This window comes from Mugil cephalus, chromosome 2 (assembly GCF_022458985.1).
Source record: "Mugil cephalus isolate CIBA_MC_2020 chromosome 2, CIBA_Mcephalus_1.1, whole genome shotgun sequence".
In the NCBI taxonomy this organism is placed as follows: Eukaryota; Metazoa; Chordata; class Actinopteri; order Mugiliformes; family Mugilidae; genus Mugil; species Mugil cephalus.
This window is the reverse complement of record NC_061771.1, coordinates 34139461-34164068: the sequence shown is the minus strand read 5'-3', so window position 1 is coordinate 34164068 and position 24608 is coordinate 34139461. Positions and strand designations below refer to the sequence as shown.

Here is a 24608-nt window from a genome sequence, read left to right as displayed (position 1 = left end):
ACAGAACCTCCATGAAGCTTCAAGTTAAACTGAAAATCTGTAGAAAAGAGTCTTTGAATGTCCTGTTGTCTCATCAGGTTTTGTTGACTGAGCTGTAAAATGAAAATAGAACCTGTGCAGTTTCCTGATGCCTGTTTCTAAAAGGAGAGAGAGAGAAACCAGAGGATTCAGAAGATACAGCAAGAAAGACTTTATTCATACTTAATTTACAACTTTATAACCCAGTTACACCTGGTCCATCTGAGCAACTCAATACTTTTAGTACATATGCCAATACTTTTATCATGTTAGTATTTCTTATTCTACTTTATTTTATTACTTGTCTTTTATACCCTACACTCTTCATTCTTATTAGTTTTCTGTCCTTTTGTTGCTGTTGTAAACTGAAATTTCCCCAGTGTGGGATAAACTGTCAGGACGTTAAATTTTAACAGGATCAAGACGGAGGACAGAAGGTGATGAGGCCGACGTTCAAACAAAAAGACAATTTAATGAAAACAAAAGTTAAGAAAAGACACAAGGACACAAGAAACATGGCAGGAGGGCAGAAACGTGGACATGGACGCGGAACATGAAGACACAAAGCACAGCATGGAGACAAGGGGACAAAAACAACACAACCAGGAACAAAGGGAAAGGCAGGGCTATATATATATAGAGACACAGGTGAAACTAATGAGGGCGGAGCCACAAGGACAAACCAATCAGCATTCAAAGGAAGAACACGGAGCAACACAAAACAGGAAACCAAGAAACTTAACAAAATAAAACAGGAAACTAAAACGTGATCCCGAAGAAAAGAATCATGACACAGATGAAGGTTTTCTAATTCTAATTCTAATTCCACTGACTTGTGTTGTGAAGATGTATTTCTTAGACTTAGAGGGAAATTACTTGGTCACAGTAGTTGCACTTAAAAGTAACACTCTTAAAAACCTCAGGTAAAATGAAAGATGAAATAAAATAATATTTGTTCCGTTGTCCGTCCTTCTAGGTTATTATTGTATTTTCACGTGGTGGTGGTGGTGTTAAAGGTAACAGCAGAATATTCAGTGACTTCGGGCTCCTCCATGTTTCTGTGGGGTTGTTTCATTCTGATGTTGGAGTACAGAGAGTCTGGCTCCTTGATGAAGAAGAGGACGTCGGCATATTGCAGGTCATCCTGCTCTGGTTGAGTCTGCAATGACACGATAGCTTTCAGACTGAAAATGTGAAGGTTTATTTATATCAGAATGAAGGTTTTCACCTGCTCCCTGTCGTCTACTTTCTCATCAGGTGACTTCTTCTCGGGAGGCAACTTCCTTCTGATTAGGAGAATTCAACATGAACAAATGACTGAATTTATTCATTAATTACAAAAACTCATCAGCAGGTTTAGAAACAGAACAGCTCACCGAGTCCACAGGAAGACAGAGAGGAATATGAGACTGAGTAGGACGACAGCAGTTACTCCTGCAGCTGCAGATGTTCCTGCTCCTGGATGAAGAACGATGAGAATAAAACACAGATTAGAACCACTGCTCCCACAAAGAGACAGAAGAACCAGCATGTGTCTAAACTACAAAGAAATCTAGAGTCCAGGTGTGAACACAGACACTTAAAGATGAACAGGTGAGATCAGATCATCCAGGTCTGAACATGGTTTGCTGTGAACGAGCAGCTCAAACCCATCTGACCTCCTTCATGCCAGAACCCATAAAATCTTCCCAGTACTTTAAAAGAATACCTGCTACAACCGTCAGGTGTACGGTGGAGTTATGGCGCCCTCTTGTGTTCTGGGCTTCACAGGAATAATTCCCACTGTGTTCAGGTCTGCTGTCGGTGATGGTGAAGATGTGTCCTGAAGCTTTTGGTGAGTCTTCATTCTCCTTGTACCAGGTGTAGTTAGCCTCTGGGTTAGCATCACTGCTACAGCTCAGAGTCACTGAGCTGCCCTCCATTACCTCACCAGAGGGACTCACTGATACCGAGGGAAGCCTTGGAGGATCTGGAGGAGATGGAGGTTAAAGAATGACAATATAACATGTGTTGTGCTGCCTTTTAAAAAGTTGTGTTAACGCTTTATATGGCACTGATTGAAATACTGGTAAAATCTAAATCTCAACCCCAGAGTGTTAACGTAGGACATAAGCAGACTCTTTGATTTTCATGGAGAAAAAACAGATTAATGAACTTCCCATATATGAAATATTTAACTTCATTTGTTGTAACTTCATCAGATAGTTAATGTGCAGCCTCCTTCTCTCTGGTACCACAGGACGTTTGGTCCAGTTGTTACTGTCTGATGTCCAGAGGATCTGGACCGTTCCTCTGCTAGCATTAGCCTTAGCATGTCTTTTTATCTGCAGTAGGACTTTAGTTGTATTTCAGGACTGACATGTGACAGTAGAATGGGCTTCATCTTTAGTGGAGGATTTCCACACACTCGATGAACCAGCGACCCACTGGACTCCTCATCTGTCTTCATGGAGGCGGCCATGTTGGTCATGTGATCAGAGACGAGTCCACTGGCTTGTAAAAGCCCTAGTGGCCACATTTAACAGCCCCTGGATTCACTCTATAGAGAAGAAATGAGCTATTTTACTCACATTCCACATGAATTAGTTTGTATTCAGACCACTTCTTCCCCAGATCATTCACAGCTGCACAACGATACTCTCCGGAGTCAAAGGGCTGGATGGAGCTGAAGAAAAGCTTTGAGTTGTTACTGAGGAGTTTACGACCATTCCTCTTGTACCAGGTGTAGTTAGCTGCTGGTTAGCATCACTGCTACAGTTCAGAGTCACTGAACTATTGTCCACTACCTCATCAGAGGGACTCACTGATACAGAGGGAGTCCTTGGTGGATCTGGAGGACAACACATGGACACGTTCATTATATTATATTTGACTGATGTATATTTCTGTGTCGAAGTATCTGAAACATTTGTCTTTTCTGGTTGACGATCACTTGTGAATAAAACCAACTCACATACTGACGCAGAGGAGAACGTCTCATGTCCCTTTAAAGCACAGGAATATTTTTGTGTAGAATAAACTGTGGTTAAAAAAGAAGCTGATGTTTCTTCCAAAACCTTCTTGTCATTTCTAAACCAGACATAGGAACGATGAGCAGGTTGACAACTGCTCTGACATTTCAGCTCTGCCCTGGTAGAATTCAAGTTCAACTCTGATTTGATCACCTGCACCTGGAGACCTGAACAAACACAGTTTACCTTCATATACATGTAAATAACATTTGGAACGAAATGATAAAGTCTGGGAAAGAAAGTCGTACCTGTAACAGTCAGAGTGACGCCAGGTGAACCAGTAAATCCTCCACCCTGATGGTTTGTTATGAATCTGAACTTGTACTCGGCCGAGTCGCTCTCTCTCAGGTCTGAGATTCTCAGAGTGCTGACGTCCTGAAAATACTTAACACGACCTGAGTAGTCTGGGTCTGTTTTCACATCCACCTCAACTTTATTCTTCTCTTTAATGAACCACAATCTTTGTTGAACCTTTGTTTTTGTTTGTTTTATCTTTGCTGGGTACGTATAGGAGCATTTTATGTCCACTGTTGATCCTGCTGCAGCACAGATCTGAGTAGAAGTGTAAGTCACCGACCAGCCAGTCTGACCCTGCACCACTGGAACACAGAGAACATCAGAGATGAACCTCACACTCAGTCAATTCATTTAAAGTGAACAAAGAATGAGCTAAAGACATGACTGTGTTGCCACATTAGACTATTGAGAGATGCACCAACACGTTTTTTTACAAATACTTATTTTGAACAAATAGTTTTAAATGTATCTGTATTGGAGAACAAGACAAACATCCCATCAGAAAGCTGCCTTTCATCATGTGACCTCAGTGAATGTCTGTGCGTCTGACTGGATTGAGTGATGTTCAGGAGTCAGGGTGAAAAGTCTGGACTCTGTAACAGAGGAGGCTCTGACTGGAACAAACACCACTTCACTGCATCACTAGTTTTACCAAATACATTATTTCTATCTGAACTGGGCAGCATGAAACATTTGGGAAGAGGAGTTTGACCTGGAGATTATTATTTATGTTTAATTAGTATTGAGACGTCTGCAGTCAGGTTCTCTCATGTTAGCATTAGCCTGTTATTCATCTGTTAGCTCTGTAATTCAGACTATTGTCTACTGGTAAATGGGAAATAGCCTGTTTTTTCACATAGATCTTTTCTACCTGTTGGTTCTCAAAGCCTTTACAGTTACACACACATCTACACATTTACTCAAATAAGCACACACACATTCACACACCAGTGTCACACACTGGGAGTTCAGTGTCTTGCTCAGGGACACTTGGTCATGTGTCACATTGTGGGAATTGAACCTCTAACCTCTCTAACCTACTGTCTCCCACAAGAACCAAATCACCATCACAGTCATGTTGTGTCCCTTCAAATCAGAATAAATCACCTCTATTAGCTGCATTTAATGAAAACATCAACCAATACTGCACATACATCCATAGTTATTAGAATGGATCATTAATACTTAGTTTTACACTTACATATCCTAGATTAGAAGTGTAACTTAAAAAACTTACACCTATCTTGAATTTTTATTCAAGTACAAATACTTTTCCCCCTCAACAAATCCCAACATTTCATGTAATAGAGCAGATGTGAGTTTGTAGATGGTTCTAGTAGAAAGAATCCAGATGTCACAGACGTTACAGACCATACAGTGGTAACTCCAGCAGAACCACGACCTAAACATGACTCAGCTCAAGCAGCAGAACTAGTAGCACTCACTAAACCTAACAGGAAAAGACAAAACTACCAACATTCATACTGACGGTCAATAACAATGGAAAAACTGAGGTATGAACAACATCAGCTGGAAAACCTGTTAACCACAAAGGCTTAATGTGAGACTCACTGGCTGCAATGACACTACCTAAAATTAGAAATCTGTAAATGTGCAACACTCACTAAAGGAACTGATCCTGTCTGGACAGGAAATCACAAAGCAGATGTAGAAGCTGTACCTGCTAGACTGCATGTATCGACTCCTTACTGCAAGTAAAACCTTTAACCCTTATACTGTGTTAGGGTCAAAGTTAATCTGTTTGCAAGTTAAAATGTGTTTTTATAGAGACAAGGCTTCATGACCTCCCCAAGAACAGATGTTTTAACACTACAAAAGAATCTGAAAGTCTCTAAAAAAGAAAGTGACGTCTGTGGAGTTATGGGTCAAACATTAACCTGCCAAGAACATTGGTAGAAACATGAAACTACCAATATTCATGAAAAGTTTTAGTTGATCTGTGGATCAAATTTGGCTCAATTTACTCTTTTTTTTAGATGCAAACGAGTGTTGGATTCAAAGATTAAACGTCCGTTGGGCCAAAAGGTTTAATACATTGTTGACATGGATATGAATGAATAACAAGTTAGATATGAGGTCACAAACAATACTGCTGGATAATTTTTGTCTGGATTAAGTCACAGGTCAGTTTTAAGCCACTAAAAGTCGTGGGCAGCTTTCTGACACATTATAAGGGATACCTGAGATTCTGTCTTTCTTGAAAAAAAAAAACAAATAAAAAAGTTCCTATAAGAGAGGGTGAATATTTCAGCAAATCTGACTCAACACCTCCTCAGCTGTGAAAGCACCAAGTTAAAAGCAGACAGGTCGACAACCAGAAACCACATCTGAACACACAAGTTTAGTTCACTTTTCATAACCGTTCATTCTGGAATAATGTTTTCATTTAGCAGCATGGTTCCACAAAACCAACCTCATGCATGAATGAGACAACATTTACAAACCCTCAGACCTCCACATCCCTCTCAGTGGATTTAGACATTACAGTACCTGACACAGAGAGAAGGACGACGACAAATCCACTCACTGCTGCATTTAAACTCATCACTGCTCATCTAATCTGTGTCTGCAGATGAAATAATGTTCAGCGGTCATCAGCCAGTAGTCACATCAGTGGTCACTGTGGTTTCTAACAGACGGAAATGAGGCTGTTGAGACGTGGAAGCTTCCTTCCTCTTCACACGATCTATTAACCTGTTTGTTCTGGTCTCTGTCTGAAACTTGGTGTATTCACACATGAAAACACACCAGTTTTCTATTAGCACACAACAACCACCCAAACCAAAGAAGAAAGATATGAAGTAGTGATGAATAGCTACTATAAGCTAGAAAGCTAGGAAGCTTTGTTTTTCAGAGAAACACTGAAACCATGTGCCGCTGTTCAGTCCATGTTTATATCTGCTTCTGTTACTATTTTGTTCTTATTCATGCTGGACGGTTTTTCTATTTTCATGCTTATTTAAGTGTTGTCTTTATTTTCCTTGTAACACTGAGAAAAATGACCCCAGTCAAATTCCTTGTATGTGCGCACATAACTGGCCAATAAAGGTGAGGTTTCTATCAATGTTACGTTCCACTTTGACACTCACAAGAGAGACGTAACACTGACAGACAGTGAAGAGAAAAACCCCAAGGTGTATGTGTGGCAAGTGAGTGTTTATTTACAAAGTATTTACAGGTAAAAGGTTTTGCATAAAGTGGAGGTGAAGGAGGAGCTGTCAGGGGTCGAGCCAAACAAATTAAACAAGGTATAAGAAAATGTAACAACCAGTAACGGTTTGTATTTGTACTGTCGTATGGTACCAACCACCTGACCATGAATAAAAACAGGGGAATGTGGTGGAGGCTTCTTCTAAAATCAATAATGAGCTCTTTGGTTTCAGGAACATGGACTTTTGAAAAGAGTCTCACACCATTCACTAAAACCATTAACTACTTGGCCGTGAATTCTGTCTTGATTGTTGAAGAGAGACACAAGAGTCATCAACAAACCTAATAATATGTCCACTAGGACGTTCATTAGGATGTGGCCTTGGGGGAACCAGCAAAGTGTGTCTGATAAAAAGCTTTTGACTTTCACCCTCTGAGGTCCATCAGTTAAAAAGTCAACAAGCCAAGACACTAAACTTCAATCAAGGTTGTGTGTGTTTGTCAGAAGGTCTAAATGTGCGGTCGACTGTATTTAAAAACAGGAGAAAAATCAAGAAAAATGAGACGTGCAAAGTTATGTTAAATAATGTTATGTGGACCCTAACCCTGAAGACGTCCTAAAACCAGGCTGAGAAGGACATTGACTGTGTCATCAACACCTCTACCTGCTCTAACGGTCAATTGCAATGGATCAAGGCTGCTCTGTGTTGAGCCTCAAACCTCAAACCTTTATGATGCATTCAAAGGATTTCATAACAAGAGAAGTTAGGACTGAAAGTCATTATGGGTTTTTGGTGGTTTTTATCTTGGACACTGGGGCAATGATGGAGTCTTTCCAAAGACGAGGGACCCTGAAGAGCCAGAGGAATTGTCTGAAGATAAAAGTGAAGATAGATTAGATAGATTATAGTTGAACAGGCGTATGGACTGAGGCAGGACAGATTTCCTGTAGTGTTCTTTGTCTGAGTCTCTTGGAGAAGGAGCTCCGTTGTCTGTCTATCGTCTGGTGGAGAGGGAGGTCAGGATTATCCATGACTGATAACAGTTTAAGTGTCCTCCTCTCCCAGCCAGTGACAGAGCCAGCCTTCCTGATCAGTTTATTCAGTGTGTTGCTGTTCCCCCAGCAGACCACAGCAGAGAAAGGGGTTCTGGCCACAACAGACTGATAGAAGATCTCCAGCATCTTATTGCACACGTTGAAGGATCTCAGCTTCCTCAGGAAGTAGAGTCTCTGCAGGCCTTCTAGGACACAGCTGTACTGTTGGTCCTCCAGTTCAGTCTGTTATTGATGGTCACTCCCAGGTATCTGTTCTCCTCCACCACCTCCACATCCCTGCCCAGGATGCTGAGGGGCTGAGGATCTGTTCCCTTCCTCCTGAAGTCAGTCGCCATCTCTTTGGTCTTGTCCACGTTAAGCAGCATGTGATTCAACTCCTGCACATTGGTGGTAGCTGAGGAAGAACCTCAGCTACCACCAATGTTGTCTGGCCCAGGGCTGAAAAGCTTCAGGACAGTGTCCTCACTTATTTCTATGGTACATGTGGCTGGGCATTTTACACTCTCATTTAAGATATTTAAAGTAAGTAGATGCTGGGATATTTAAGTGAGTTACACTCTAGAGTCCAACCTCTGATGTAGCAAACATGGCGGCCATGGTTTGAGTTTGACCAGACTCTTTCTAATATACTGCTCTGTGACTGATGAGTGGTCACTGCCCTCTGGTGGCCACGCACAGGACCTGCAGCTAAACAGCACACTGTAATACTAACAATACAACCAGGAAATACACTGTAAAATAAATTACAATCAGATGCACTGTAAAAATGACTAACATGTGATGTGATGATATATCTGATATTCTCTGATCCAATAAACGTGTGGATAAAGGAGGAGGAACGTAACGAGGAGGAGACAATATTTGGTTTGTGTCTGAATCATTGATGAGGGACTGGACTTGATTTGTTGGAGCTCTGTGAAGAGTTGAAGTGCAGCTCTGTTGATGGTCTTAAATGTGGATGAAGCTCTCCTCTCCACCTCCCAGTAACATGGTCCAGTCAGAGTCTGCTTCAACCTCTGGATCATCAGGACACAGCTCATCCTCCTGTTTATTACCTCCACCACCTGTAGAGAGGAGGAGAAAGAAGAGAGGAGGTGAAGGAGTGTTTCCAGAGACTCCCTTCATCATCACATCTGGTAGAAAGAGCTGCAGGGACTTGAGTCCTGTTCAGAGCAGCAGTGGAGCAGCTGTGGAGCTCAGCCAGCTTCCTTTCAGCTTCATGTTAACGTGTTGGAGTGAACACACACAGACCTGCAGAGACTTTTAGCATCAAGTCTGTTTCCTCTGCAGATTTCACTAAGAAACTGCTGAGAGTCCTGAACGCTTCATTACTGCACCAACACTTTAGTGATGGATTTACTGCTGCTCCATGGAAACAAAGATAGGCTGACTAAGAAACTCATGGTTACTAAATGTAATGCTGCTTCTGTGATGTGCAGGCTTCAGTCAGACTGATCTCAGAGCTGTGATCAGTTGTTGATCAGATGTGATGAATGACCACCACTGTCTCTATACATCTTGGTAGGCTGTCAGCTGGAATCCAGCTTTATTTCCTGGACATATCAACACAACAACCACAGCTGTCTTCACATCAACTCAAACACATGATCACAACAAGCTTCTGGCTCATCTGATTGGATGACTGTTGACTCTCTCTGTCTTTCTGTCCAATCCTGAAGCCTGTCTCCATTCTCCTCTCACAGCTTCACTGAGAAGCTGCAGGTTTACAGGAAACACTGGATCTTTGATACTAACTGTGTTTAGGATGATACTGATGAAAGCAGCATAGACTGACTGGAACCCTCTACTCACCACAGAGTCTCCAGTTTATAGTCTGGACTCGTCTCAAGATCAAGAAGCTGCTTCACATCTGAATCCTTCAGGTTGTTTCCCCTCAGATCCAGATGTTTCAGATGGGAGGGGTTGGACTTCAGAGCTGGTCCCAGAGAATCACAGCTGATCTCTGACAAACTGCAGCTCATCAACCTGAATAAGGAATAAAAGATGTGAGTTTAATTCTGTGTTGCTGCCACACTTGACCAGGTCTCCTCGGTAAAAGAGATCTCTGATTTCAATGAGACAAACCTGGTTAAATAAAAATAAAAAAGACAAAGTTCATCGATCTCTATCATTGTCACTTTAGAGACAATTTCAATACATGGCCACTTCATAAATATCATCAAAGAAAGGCCAGTAACTGATGGGAGTTTTATTTTAAAATTGTCCAAAGTTTAGAGTCACCACAACTTTACCATCATATTCATCTCAGCACACAAAGAAAACATGGAGTCTGACCTCAGAGTCTCCAGTCTACAGTCTGGACTCTCCAGAAAAACACACAGCTGCTTCACTCCTGAATCCTTCAGGTTGTTGTTACTCAGGTCCAGATGTTTCAGATGGGAGGGGTTGGACTTCAGAGCTGGTCCCAGAGAATCACAGCTGATCTCTGACAAACTGCAGCTCCTCAACCTGAATAAAGAATAAAAGATGTAGATTAAATAATCGACAATCAGATGTTCTCAGGTTTAAAATCAGTCAGAAAAAAGCTTCATATATCCCTGAGGGAATGTAATTAGGATGGCAAAGAGCGGTACATGGGGCAAAAGCTGCACATTGTTTGCAATGGTAGGCCTGCTGCTTGTAACAAGAGTATTGCACGAGTAAAACTTACATAAAACTTTACTGTTATTGTAAGAATTAAATCCATTCAAACTATTTATTCAAAGCTTTCAACTAGAATAAGAATCAATGACATTCATGTCCTCTGCCTCCTGATCTGGAGGCTCCTTCTCTTTTCTTTGTTTCTGGTGTTTAATTACAGGAGTGGAGTCAGGTGAGAGGAGTAGTTCACCAGCTGTTAGTGACTCAATCAACTCCACTATTTATTCCAGGCTTCCCTCCATCTCATCACCACATCAGTAGACATGTTCAGACATCAGTGTTTTATGAATTTCAGTCTTAATCATTCCTTTATCTTGTAGTAGTTAAACCCTGTTCTTCTCATCCTGCTCTGTAGATACTTTCTGTCTGTTTTACCTCTGCCTGGTTTTAGACCTGAAAGAAGAACTTTGTGTTCAGCATCTTTTAAAAGAATAATCACCAGCTGAATCCTGAAACTCTACTTGTTGTGTTCTTCTGGGTTCAGTAGTGAACCTCTACCCCGACCTCTCCCTCCTCTTTGCCTCCAGTAAATGGTTTTAGATTTGTACAGAGCTTTTCTACCTACTGCTGCTCAAAGCTCTTTCCAGTCACACTAGCTGTGTTTCCATTAGTTTTTTGAAAAACTAAAGCGATATTTCTGAAATTTTGATATGTGTTTCCACTTAAAGATATTTTGTTAATGTCTGTGAAGGTTCTCAGTCATCCAGGTCATGGTAATCCAAAAGGCTTTGAATAAAGGCAACTGGACTTGTAGAAATTTCTTGAAGACATTTTGCCACTAATCCGAGTAGCTTCTTCAGTTTTGATAGACTAGTGGGAAATTTATGGAGTAAGATAGTTATCAAAAAGATGTGTGCATGATTCTTACCATTAGTATTCATAATGTTAAACATTTGTATGCCTATAAAGTTGTTGTACATTGGAGCTTTCTCAGACAATTTCTCAGGCTCACGCATATGACAGCATAATTTTGTGTACAACAACTTTATAGGCATACAAATGTTTAACATTACGAATACGAATGGTTAGAATCATGCACACATCTTTTTGATAGCTATCTTACTCCATAGAAATTGAGGTTTAAATCTATCCTCGTTAGAGCTCCATTCATAGGGTAAGTAGCCCAGGCACACAGTTTCCCCTTACAACGATAGGTAACTACCAACCATTAGGGAAATAGTGACTTTAGTTTCTTGTCTAACCAGTTTCTGATGGGTGTACCCACAGAGTTTTTTCCTATTTAAACCTCAATTTCCCACTAGTCTGCCAGAACTGAAGAAGGTACTTGGATGAAACGTCTTCAAGAAATTTCTACAAGTCCAGTCGACCTTTTTCAACACTTTTTGGATGTTTAGCGAATGAGCTGTAACTCTGGTAAAGTCTCTTTGGTGATATCCCATAATTCTCTTAAATTCTCGTCACTTTGAGGAAGTTGGACTTTAAATGAACTGGTCACATGACCTCCTGCATCATCTCCAGGGAAATGACAAAAAAAGTGTTTCCACTGCACTTTTATATCGATACATCTGAAAAAGCACATCATGAGAGCGTAAAAAGGTTTTAGCTTTAGATAACTGGGAGGATTTTATAAATGAAGGTGTTTCCATCACCAGGTTTTATTGTGATATTTGGGTATCACACATTTCTAGGGATAATGGACTCCACTCATCTGTTCATACACATTCACACCAGTACCAACCACTGGGAACAACTCAGGGTTCAGTGTCTTGCTCAAGGACACTTGGGCATGTGGTCCATGTATCAGGGATGGAACCACTAACCCTGTCACGGCCGCCCTGAGGCTATATGACAGAATGAGGAATTAAAGGCATTAATAAAACCTGCTCATTTGCTGATGAAATCATATTATTGGAGAGTCCCGATACAAGCTTTACCCATTTAACACCTTCACCTTAAATGTGAATGAAACACAGATTTAAATTCAATTCTATCAAGAAATCCAGAGAATGTACAACTGAAATGAGACTGTAGCAGACATGCCAGTCCAGTAATTGGTAACGTTAAACTATTAAATACATCACAAGACACAACAGACCCAATAATATCCCACACACTTAATATCTGTCTTGATCTAATGAACCTGTACTAATTAGAGAGGGAATGATGAACTGGTTTGATTATGACCATGGATTTAACCAGCAAACCTTCAGAAGTTGGAATCTATAGGAATGTTAAAGGACAAGTTGACATGTTCAAGTGTGTCTTCCAACAACAGTCACATGTCATATGGACTGATTCCAGAGTTGTTGAGATTCCTGCTGTCCACACTGACTGTGAAGTGGTCTCTTCCTAACACAACTCCACTGTTGAGCTGACACTAATATGAAGCTTCAGCAGTCTGACTGACACTAATCAAAGTTCCTCTTTGAGTTCCTGTCCCTCCACTGCAGCTCAGCAGGAAACACTGTGGAAACGCAAACTGATACTGACTGGATGTGCTGAAGAACAAGATGAGTTGAAGATCAACACAACACAACAACACTGTGGATGTTGTCCTCCGTCTGGTCTCATTGGAGTCAGACTATAAGGGGATTTGTCCACAGACAGTATGGACAGAAAGAATGATTAGTGACACCAAGAACTCTGTTAATGTCAACACATGTGAAGACTGGACTTGATGTGGTTTGTGATCAGACCCACTACTGATGACTGAGGAGATACCTGCTGATGTTCAGGAACATGATGCTCCTTCATTTCAACTCTTTGAGCTCCTTTTCTATCTGACAGTCCTGACAAGAGAACTCATCTAAACTGGATCTCCATTCTTCAGAAGCCAGAGAAGAAAAGAAATGAAAACTGACCTCAGAGTCTCCAGTTTACAGTTTGGACTCTCCAGTCCAGCAGACAGATGCCTCACGAATGAACCCTTCAGGATGTTTTTACTCAGGTCCAGATGTTTCAGATTAGAGGACTGGGAGCTGAGAACTGAAGACAGAGCTTCACAGCTTCTCTCTGAGAGGTTACAGTCACTCAGTCTGAAGAGACAATGACAGAAAACACTTTAACTTTGTGACCAGCTGACAGGTTGATGTGTATTTATTGATGATGAACTTACAGAGCTTTGTTGGAGGCTTTGACCACTGGCAGCAGCCTCAGAAGAGCCTCCTCTGAAGCAGAGTATTTCTTCAGGTCAAACTCATCCAGATCTTCTCTTGATGACAGTAAGATGAAGATCAGAGCTGACCACTGAGCAGGAGACAGTTTATCTGTGGAGAGACGTCCTGATCTCAGGGACTGTTGGATCTCCTCCACTAGAGAACCATCATTCAGTTCATTCAGACAGTGGAACAGATTGATGCTTCTCTCTGCAGACACATTCTTCTTGATCTTCTCCTTGATGTACTGGACTGTTTCCTGATTGGTCTGTGAGCTACTTCCTGTCTGTGTCAGCAGGCCTCATAGAAGAGTCTGATTGGTCTGCAGTGAAAGACCCAGGAGGAAGCGGAGGAACAAGTCCAGGTGTCCATTTGGACTGTGTAAGGCCTTGTCCACAGCACTCTGATGGAGACGTGTTAGTTTTTTAAATATTTTAGACCACAGAGATGTAGTTTGTTGTTCTTCCATCAGGTTGACTCCAGAGTTGATGAAGGTCAGATGGACATGAAGAGCAGCCAGAAACTCCTGAACGCTCAGATGGACGAAGCAGAACACCTTGTCCTGGTACAGGCCTCTCTCCTCTTTAAAGATCTGTGTGAACACTCCTGAGTACACTGAGGCTGCACTGATATCAATGCCACACTCTGTCAGGTCTGATTCATAGAAGATCAGGTTTCCTTTCAGCAGCTGATCAAAAGCCAGTTTTCCGAGAGACTCAATCATCTTCCTGCTCTCTGGACTCCAGTGTGGATCTGTCTCAGCTCCTCCATCATACTTGACCTTCTTGACTTTGGCCTGAACCACCAGGAAGTGGATGTACATCTCAGTCAGGGTCTTGGGCAGCTCTCCTCCCTCTCTGGTTTCCAACAAATCCTCCAGAACTGTAGCAGTGATCCAGCAGAAGACTGGGATGTGACACATGATGTGGAGGCTTCGTGATGTCTTGATGTGGGAGATGATCCTGCTGGCCTGCTCCTCATCTCTGAACCTCTTCCTGAAGTACTCCTCCTTCTGGGGGTCAGTGAACCCTCTGACCTCTGTCACCATGTCAACACACTCAGGAGGGATCTGATTGGCTGCTGCAGGTCGTGTGGTTATCCAGAGGGAAGCAGTTTCCCCCTGATGAGGTTTGTCAGCAGCACATCCACTGAGGTGGACTCTGTAACATCAGTCAGGATCTCAGTCTCGTGGAAGTCCAGAGGAAGTCGACACTCATCCAGACCATCAAAGATGAACACAACCTGGAAGTCTTCAAAGCTGCAGATTCCTGCTTCTTTGGTTTCAGTGAAGAAGTGATGAACAAGTTCCACCAAGCTGAACTTTCTCTCTTTCACCACATTCAGCTCTCTGAAAGTCAATGGAAATATGAAGAGGATGTCCTGGTTGACTTTGTCTTCAGCCCAGTCCAGAGTGAACTTCTGTGTTAAGACTGTTTTCCCAATGCCAGCCACTCCCTTTGTCATCACTCTTCTGATTGGTCCATGTCTTCCAGGTGAGGCTTTAAAGAGGTCTTCTTGTCTGATGCTTGTTTCTGGTCTGTGTGGTTTCCTGGATGCTGTTTCAATCTGTCTGACCTCATGTTCATCATTGACCTCTGCAGTCCCTCACTCTGTGATGTAGAGCTCTGTGTAGATCTCATTCAGAAGAGTTGAGTTTCCAGCTTTAGCAATCCCCTCAAACACACACTGGAACTTCTCCTTCAGACCAGATTTAACTTTACTTCCACAAACTGCAGCTTCAAGTCCTGAATGAAGAAACAACAAATAAGATGAATGAATAAACTCTCCAGTAAATATTCCAACATGTCATTGTTCTAAAGAATGAGTGTGTGAATATATCTTGGTTCATCTCTTGAGACATTAGTAAATGTTTCATTTCTCCAGCAGCTTCAATGTTTAGAGAAATACTCTTACTGCTCTGCAGACAGTCAGCCAGCTCCTCCTGCTTCATTCTCCTCAGGAAGTTCACTGTCATCTTCACTAAAAAATCTCTGCTGCTCCTCCTCTGCTCTTCATCCTCACCCTCCAACACCTCCTCATCCTCCCTCTGACTCTCTGAGCATTCTGGGTAATCTGGACTCACAACCTTCTGGATCTTCTTCAGCTCGTTTCTTATAAAAGTGATGATGTTCTCCTCCAGCAGCTGGAACAGAAGACGATATGAATGACACAAGCAGACTGAAACCATGGAAAAAAACATCAGATCCATGTTGGACACACTGACAATCCACTGGTCTACAAAGAGCAGCATGGACATGATGGAAAGTAGTTGTTGTACATGTACAGACCAGAAAGATGGAGTCCAGCTGTGTCTGATGCTGCTGGGTAGACTGACCACTGAGAACCTCTGAGCTCTGCTGGTGGACTCTGTGGATCAATCATCAACAATTAGTTCTCATCAAGTCTGTCCACACAGAGACAACACATTCACACAGTCACAGACACAGTTTGTCTTGCTTTTGGTTTACTGGATTATCCTGCCACACTCTGCAGCTCTTTTTGTTTCCTTCTCCTTAAGTCCTTAATAAACTAAGAGTGAGTTTATCATCAAGTCCTTTGGTTTTTTGTGTGTGTCTGGTTTGAGTTCTGTCTTCTGGCTACATGTTGTTACACAAAGTTTCTCCCAGTAGCACTATAGGCATAGGTAATGAAGAAAATGTGAAATAGTTCACACCTATCATCACTTGAAATGACTCCGATCAACTCCAAATAAATCTCAGCTGATCTTGAAATATTTTCAGACTCTTCTTGGTCCCATGTTGATACAAAATCCACAGCTCATAAAGAAGTCAATAATGTCGCCCCAGTTTAACAATATTTGTAGTGATTTAAGAGCAGGAAGATGAACAAGTGTTTTTTGATGGTAGATCTAAGACAGACTCGGTTGGTTCAGTGACACCAAATCTTCCTGGTCTTGAACAAGCTCTGGGGAATGGAGCTGAGGGGACTAAGAATGATAGAAACAATTTTAACCAAAGTTACAGTGTTTTCATCAATGTTTTACATTCTCAGAAGTATGAGGTCAGTTCTTCTTCCATAATATATGTGGCTACAAAAAGGACAAAAATTACAAGTCCATTTCATTCAGTATTAAAACAAAACAAAAAAATGAACTAGCCTGTTTTTTCACCACGTAAACCTATTGGAAAAGATGTGGGGAAAAAAAGACTAATTTATTAATTCTACTTCAACTACATGGAAGAGAAAAGTTGTTTTCACCATACCGACTGCTTTGGCTTTTTCACTGAGCAATATTTTCTGTCTGTTTATTTCATATTATTTATTTAAGCACCATTTAAATCAGAACTTGATAAACTTTCAACTACTTGTCAAGACTCAACCAACTGGTTCTTTTATATACAGTCTATGGTTGACATAAACTTTTAATTCTGATCAATTTGAAATTTCAGTTTGGGATTTATTTTGTAGTTTGGACATTTTGAATAACAATAGAAATATTAGAAACAGTAATTGATGTTGTAATAACTTCAGTAACCTGTTGTCAAAGTGACATAGAATAATATGTTAAATAACTAACAGGCAGTGTCCTCATAGCTACTGCAGCCATGGATATGGCTTCTTCACTCCACCCACACACATGTTCTACCTGTCAGTTACCATTCAAACCAGTGTCCTATGATCCAAAGCCTGCTTCTCAAATCAACCTCCACAGGTTAAAGTGGAAACTGTAGAAAGGAGCTAGTCTCCTCTGACTCATGGATGAAGCTGGACACTGGTTTACCTCTCAGGAGCAGAGGGTTGATGTCCTTTAAATTTAATGTCACGATCATTGGTCCAATCACTATTGAAGGACACACAGCTGGGGTCTGGACTGATCCTGTTAGAGAAGAAGAATCAGTTCAAGTCTGGTTAGACTGGACAGCTTCCAGATATAACACATTTACATGAGATTAATGATACTGAAGAGAAATAAACTGGTTAATAAAACTTCTCTGGATCAATAACAGTTTAAACAATAACCAGAAACATGGAGGAAACATTTTACCTCTCAGGAGCAGAGGGTTGATATCCTTTAAAATTAATGTAACGATCAAGTGAGTGATCACTCTTTATGGACACAAAGCTGGAGTCAGATTCTGAGTCTGATTCTGAATGACAACTGAAACCAGTCAACCCGTCCTGCAGATGTCTGACTCCCTCCTCTTTGTCCTCCCTCTGGTCCATGCTGCTGAATCCACATCAACGTTCTACCTTCATGTGCAGAGGAAACACAAATCATTCATCTGAACATTAACTGGAATCATTTGTGCTGTAAAAACATCAGCTGATCCTCCACTGATTGGCTCTGATTCTGTCAGTTAAAGCTGCTGTGATCCAAACTCTGTAGTGAACATCTTCTCCAAACATGACAGACAGAGACAGTTAACCCTAACCCTAAGACAAACCAGACTCAGCGTTTATTCAAAGAGCTGAAGAAGAAGAAGAAGAAGAAGAAGAAGAAGAAGAAGAAGAAGAAGAGTCTCCATTCCACACCTGGACACTAGAGACTCAGGTGAGATACTTCCTGGAACCTGTCAGCGCTGCACCTGTGATGGAGGAGGACAGGAAGGAGGGAGGAGGCAGATTTTCACAATAAGAGCACATTTTACAGGATCCAGTAGATTTGAGCTTGTATCATTATTAATATATCATTATGATGAACTTGTTGCTGGTTAAAGATCAGAGTGAACCTGGACTCTGATCTGAACATCTGCTGCTCAATTATTCTGCTCTGATTCAGTTGGAATAAAATAAGAAGAATGACCTTTGATTCAGATCAAAATAACATTTAACAGATGTCACTAATAATGACTTCTCTCTTTTAAATCAACAGGAACTAATTAAAGAGGAAACTGGAAAATGTTGTTTTTGTTTCCAGAAGAATTTCCTTAAAAATGTCATTTAAAGAGCAGAAGACATATTAATTATTGATCATTTTCTAACTGGAAACGTTTCTAACCTGATCCCTGAGCTGAGAAGGGTTAAAGTTTCTACTTTCACTTCTTTAACGGACATTAATGTCGTCATGTAATGAAGGGATTAAAGTGACTCAAAGACAGTGACCCCATGTCACTGAACTGTAGAAAGAAGCTGACCTGACAGTACTGGAGTAAAAGTACTTAGTTACTTCTAGAGACAGTTTCAAAAGAAAATAAAATCAGCTGAAATCATTTCTATGAACCAAGACCTCAAACAGACAGGTGATCACAGGTGATCTCTAGAAAATGTGGGATCAGTTTCACACTAGGCCTCATCCAGACTCTAACCTTTCAGCTCTGACTCAGTTTAACGTCAAGTTCAGCAGATTCTGCTGCTTCTGTGGAGCTGAGCTGCTGACAGCTGATGTTCACCAAGAAAACATTCAAAACTGCTTCATTACCTTCAGACGGAGGTTGACACGGAGAGAAAAACATCTGCGCCACGATCCAGGTGAATGTTTAACTAAACTGGAACCAGGAAACTACCTGTCAGGCCAGGGCAGTAGCTAGGAATTCATTTATAGCTACTTTCTTTCCTTTTTTTTTTTTTTTGTTACTTTTATAGTTACATTTTTTTTAAAAAAGGGTTTTTTAAATAGTTTGTAGTTTGTATTTAGCAATAATGGGTCTAGTTTTTGTTGTTTCCACAGTAATGTCAATGACGGGCATTCATTCATTAATTCATTCATTCATTTATTTATTTGTAGGAGAGCATTTCCTCGATCACATGTCTCTATTTTCTGTGTCGTGGTGATTTCCATAAATATAGCATTTGCTCAACATTTATTAGCTTCAGTGTGTAATGTCTGAAACTCAGTGAGAAACTCTATATAGGTGGTCAGTTCCAGACCAACGTATTACATGTAATGAAGGGATTAAAGTGACTGCACAATGTTCTAGAGTCAAATGTGAAATGTGGAGCAGTCTTCAGATCCTGGAGATGTTGAAACTGGATCAGTGGACTAGTGTGAGGCTCAGATTTACAATTATGAACCCAGTGAACATGCTTCAATTCATTCATTCAACTGGCTGCTTCCACACTAACTGGTTAGTTTCACATCTCTAATGAGCTTCTGTCCACACTATTTAGGTCTAAGGTTCATATCTGGACAATTGAATCAATGTCACATCTATAGCAGTTATAGAGCAGAATATGAGACAGAAAGATTTCATTCATTACTCATTCAACATGAGGAAGTAATCCAGAGAGAAAAAACAACAACTCAAATGGAATCAAATCTATATAATATCCAGTTAATATTGTGATGATTTTGATCCATTTAAATTCAGGACTATAAACTAAAATATTCTTCTATCTTCACCACTTCATGTTTAGAACTGAAGTTTAACTGTTAGAATGGTTTTAAGCTGAGTATTTTATTTACAATCTTCTGTTTTTATCTTTCATGCAGAGAAAAGATCCCAATAAACGGACTGAGGCCGTACAGGTGACTTGGAGAGACATTGGCTCAGTTCCAGGTGAAGCTCAGGTCACTGCTGCTTGGATTTACTCGGGAAATACGTAAAGTCAGTGATTCTGATACAAAAATAACTGAAATGACTGGAATCACACAGATATCACATTTATATCACAGACCACTGGACAAATAGAATTTATTCATCATCTTTACTTTACATGATGACAGGTGAGACACTGCCTCACCTGACTCACCTGACCCCATGTCCCTGAACTGTAGAAAGAAGCTGATCCGACAGTACTGAAGTAAAAGTACTTAGTTACTTCTAGAGACAGTTTCAAAAGAAAAGAAAATCAGCTGAAATCATTTCTATGAACCAAGGCCTCAAACAGACAGGTTGATCACAGGTGATACTCATGAAAATGTGGATCAGTTTTCATACTAAGCCTCATCCAGAATCTTAAACCTCTAACCAGCTCTGACTCAGTTTTAACGTCAGTTCAGCAGATTTCTGCTGCTTCTGTTGGAGCTGAGCTGCTGACAGCTGATGTTCACCAAGAAAACATTCAAAACTGCTTCATTACCTTCAGCAGGAGGTTGATCACGGACAGAAAAACATCTGCGACACGATCCTGGGGAAAGTGAAACTAAATTAAAACAGGAAAACTACCTAGGCCAGGCCTCGTAGCTGGGAATTCTGGGGCCTGTGAGAGAAATTGTGGGCGTGGGCCCCCCCAGCGCAGGGATTTTCACATCTATTTTTTTTTTTATTATTATTTTCACAAAATGTGTATTTAAATGTTTATCTAGAGTGGTATTATGTAAATGATAGTAAGTTAGTTTTTTATTCATGTTTCTCTAGTTTTATGTGGGACATTCCACCGAATGGCTGCTAATTTGTTTTATTTTTTTCAACACATGATTATTAAATAACACACATATTTAACTGTTCAGAATGTGTATTGGTCAACCTCAGGCTACGTTATTATTATTATTATTTTTACAAGGTTAGGAAGCCAAAGATGGCTGAATTTTTTATCAGTCCTGTTACCAAAAACTCAAGTGACATCCCGCAAAGCATGTTTAAAAGCACATCAACTAATTCTTTGTCTTTCCTCACAAAACTGTTCATTTTGAAGAAATGATGTTATATGTTAAAATAATTATATTTTGATGGAAAAAATCACTGTGTATGCTCTCAGTTCATTTTTCTAAAAGATGAAAAAGGTATTTTTTACTTTTTCCAAAACCTCAAGTTTATCAAATTTCCTATGATGCAACTTATTAAACAACTGAATTAATGATGGAAAACACATAATTGGAAAACAAATGAATTAACTTATTAAGTTAGTTGTGTGTGTGTGTGTGTGTGTGTGTGTGTGTGTGTGTGTATGTATGTGAAAACAACCCATTTTGGTCATTTAAGAGGCTCTATCTAATGTGAATGGCCATATAGCGACATGTGACTGGCTTTGGGGGTGAGTCACAAATTGTCCTACAGAGGTACCAAAGCACATCTTCCTGTGCTGGTCCACAAAAATCTGTTGAGTCCAGTTTGTGCATGCAGCTAACTCAAAATGTGTTTTCACATATATTTTGTGATGCCCCTGTAGAGGTCCATCCTGTACTTCCACACACACCATTTGCATACGACTTAGGACTTTGCACTGAACTTCTTGGTTGTGGGATGTCGTCTTGTGGATGACGTAACGTCGAATTGCTTTGCATTGAGCACTGATTATTGCTGTATATTCAACAAATTAAAGTAATTTCAAATGTAAAACATGAAAACAATGTGAATAGTATGATATTAATAATATTAACACTAATAAATCATATTAAACTAGGCACTTTACTCAGTCCTGTTACTCTTTGTAAAGTAACAGGACTGAGTTTTTAGCTTATGCTATTACATGGATTTAAAGCCACATGGCGTCATTGCTAATAGCATGACCACACACATGACCACACATTTAAATGATTTACAAATATCTGTATTTTTAAAATAAACAAATATCATCTAAGAAGTAATTTAGGTAACAGGACAGTATGTTGACATTGATCTTATCATTCAAAGTTTAAAAAAATAATCATCAAAAATATAGAAAAGTAAATGAGAGAATAACTTTTGGTCTTCCCATGGCCTTCAGAAGTCACAACTGATGTAACTTCCTGCTGAGCATGTGATTTCTAGCATGTTCCAAATTTGTCAGATGGGGTCATATGTTTGGGTAACAGGACTGAGTCAAAACCCAGGGACACAACTAAAATGTGTATTTTAACTGATATTGTGGATTTCTTATGAAAACATATATTTAAAACATGGATAGGATATGGAGTCATTCAACAGTGCAAAAGAAATACTGTTTCTGAAGGATTTTAATCATAATATTTCATAGTTAAGAATAAAGTTAGAGTACAGGTAATACATGCTATTTTTTAGTGTTTTAGGTAGTTTTTATTAATCCTTACAATTATATATCTTAAATTTGAAATCAGATCAATGTGCAGGACATTCTGTGTAAAAAGGAAATGTATTTTAAAGTACATTTTATGTGCATTTATACATATAATTTTCTAGGGACGGAAATGGCACCGATTCGGTGGAATGGCTCATGTAGTATCCAGTGTTGGGCACGTTACTTTTAAAAAGTAATTAGTTATAGTTACTAGTTACTTCTCTCAAAAAGTAACTGAGTTAGTCACTGTAAAAGTAACTAGTTATCAGGGAAAGTAACTATTGCATTACTCTTTGTCTTTTTTAAGTTTAAATATGTCTAATAATTTGGATTTTTTTTTAGCAGTTTTCAGCCTGTTGCATATAGAATTGTATAGACACGTACTTACACAGAACTTTTAATATTTATTGCACCTCAGACTCCAACTGGTCGACATATAAGGCTTTCACATCGAAAATCCCAGATCCTCCCACTGTGAGGGGTGTGTTTCTGTTTTTTCCTCCCTCATACGTTGTTGTGAGATAACTTAGTTCTTATTAGGCTAACGTAGCCAGCGGGGGACTGGATACGTGATGACGTAATGACGTGTGAACGTGACGGGAAGCCTGACGTCGGACTAACGCTTACTGTTAGCGTAGTGTTGTGTTGTGCTCATGAAGTTACGAGGAACTCGTGTTGGCTTCTTTTCGTGACAGACGTCATCTGCTGGTTGGGTGTGGGTGCGATTTGTGGAGAAACTGCTTCAAGTTAAACTGAAAATATGTAGAAAAGAATCTTTGAATGTCCTGTATCATCAGGTTTTGTTGACTGAGCTGTAAAATGCAAATGGTACCTGTGCAGTTTCCTGATGCCTGTTTCTAAAAGGAGAGAGAGAAAAACCAGAGGACTCAGAAGATACAGCAAGAAAGACTTTATTCATACTTTATTTACAACTTTATAACCCAGTTACACCTGGTCCATCTGAGCAACTCAATACTTTTAGTACATATGTTAGTATTTCTTATTCTACTTTATTTTTGTTACTTGTCTTTTATACCCGACACCCTTTATTCTTGTTAGTTTTCTGTCCTTTTGTTGCTGTTGTCAACTGAAATTTCCCCAGTGTGGGATAAATTGTCAGGACGTTAAGTTTTAACAGAAGGTGATGAGGCCGGGGTTCAAACTAAAAGACAATTTAATGAAAACAAAAGTTAAGAAAAAACACAAGGACACAAGAAACATGGCAGGAGGGCAGAAACATGGACATGGACGTGGAACATGAAGACACAAAGCACAGCATGGAGACAAGGGGACAAAAACAACACAACCAGGAACAAAGGGAAAGGCAGGGCTATATATATGAAGAGACATGAGTGAAACTAATGAGGGTGGAGCCACAAGGACAAAACAATCAGCATTCAAAGGAAGAACACGGGGAGCAACACAAAACAGGAAAGCAAGAAACTTAACAAAAAAAAAACAGAAACTAAAACATGATCCTGAAGAAAAGAATCATGACACAGATGAAGGTTTTCTAATTCTAATTCTAATTCCACTGACTTGTGCTGTGAAGATGTATTTCTTAGACTTAGAGGGAAATTACTTGGTCACAGTAGTTGCACATAAAAGTAACACTCTTAAAAACCTCAGGTAAAAAGAAAGATGAAATAAAATAAGATTTGTTCCATTGTCCGTCCTTCTAGGTTATTATTGTATTTTCACGTGGTGGTGGTGGTGTTAAAGGTAACAGCAGAATATTCAGTGACTTCTGGCTCCTCCATGTTTCTGTGGGGTTGGTTCATTCTGATGTTGGAGTACAGAGAGTCAGGCTCCTTGATGAAGAAGAGGACGTCGGCATATTGAAGGTCATCCTGCTCTGGTTGAGTCTGTAATGACAGGATAACTTTCAGTCTGAAAACGTGAAGGTTTATTTATATCAGAATGAAGGTTTTCACCTGCTCCCTGTCGTCTACTTTCTCATCAGGTGACTTCTTCTCGGGAGGCAACTTCCTTCTGATTAGGAGAATTCAACATGAAGAAATGACTGAATTTATTCATTAATCACAAAAACTCATCAGCAGGTTTAGAAACAGAACAGCTCACTGAGTCCACAGGAAGACAGAGAGGAATATGAGACTGAGGAGGACGACAGCAGTTACTCCTGCAGCTGCAGATGTTCCTGCTCCTGGATGAAGAACGATGAGAATAAAACACAGATTAGAACCACTGCTCCACAAAGAGACAGAAGAACCAGCATGTGTCTAAACTACAAAGAAATCTAGAGTCCAGGTGTGAACACAGACACTTAAAGATGAACAGGTGAGATCAGATCATCCAGGTCTGAACATGGTTTGCTGTGAACGAGCAGCTCAAACCCATCTGACCTCCTCCATGCCAAAACCCATAAAATCTTCCCAGTACTTTAAAAGAATACCTGCTACA

The 24608-nt window shown here is 40.2% G+C and overlaps 1 protein-coding gene and 1 long non-coding RNA gene across 4 annotated transcripts; both read right to left on the bottom strand.

The window, feature by feature from the left end:
* On the bottom strand, positions 1 to 6021 carry LOC125003574 (sialic acid-binding Ig-like lectin 12). Of its 3 annotated transcripts, XR_007112228.1 has the most exons (7): positions 5838 to 6021; positions 3278 to 3628; positions 2972 to 3196; positions 2589 to 2848; positions 1727 to 1987; positions 1395 to 1476; positions 1 to 1304 (listed from the first exon to the last, which is right to left on the bottom strand). XR_007112228.1 is itself a non-coding variant. In XM_047577579.1 (3 exons), the coding sequence occupies exons 1-3, from the start codon at positions 1938 to 1940 to the stop codon at positions 1223 to 1225; spliced, it is 378 nt and encodes a 125-aa protein (XP_047433535.1). In that variant the 5' UTR covers positions 1941 to 2143; the 3' UTR covers positions 1 to 1222. The 3 variants fall into 3 exon arrangements, 1 of the variants encoding a protein (XP_047433535.1); XR_007112227.1 differs by having other exon boundaries at positions 2972 to 3628; XM_047577579.1 differs by lacking the exons at positions 2589 to 2848; positions 2972 to 3196; positions 3278 to 3628; positions 5838 to 6021 and having other exon boundaries at positions 1727 to 2143.
* A 10559-nt stretch (positions 6022 to 16580) lies between these two features.
* On the bottom strand, positions 16581 to 18757 carry LOC125003593. The gene is made up of 3 exons (XR_007112239.1): positions 18712 to 18757; positions 17338 to 17543; positions 16581 to 17169 (listed from the first exon to the last, which is right to left on the bottom strand). It is a non-coding gene; the product is annotated as an uncharacterized LOC125003593 (long non-coding RNA).
* Between the last annotated feature and the right edge of the window lie 5851 nt (positions 18758 to 24608).

Bases quoted from the DNA above. Each gene is read 5' to 3' on its own strand.
- LOC125003574 (XM_047577579.1), bottom strand. From the start codon at position 1,940: ATGGAGGGCAGCTCAGTGACTCTGAGCTGTAGCAGTGATGCTAACCCA. The intron at 1,477-1,726 runs GTATTCTTTTAA...TTCTTCATCCAG, and splicing joins ACACCTGACGGTTGTAGCAG to GAGCAGGAACATCTGCAGCT. The intron at 1,305-1,394 runs GTGAGCTGTTCT...TCTCCTAATCAG, and splicing joins TCTGTCTTCCTGTGGACTCG to AAGGAAGTTGCCTCCCGAGA.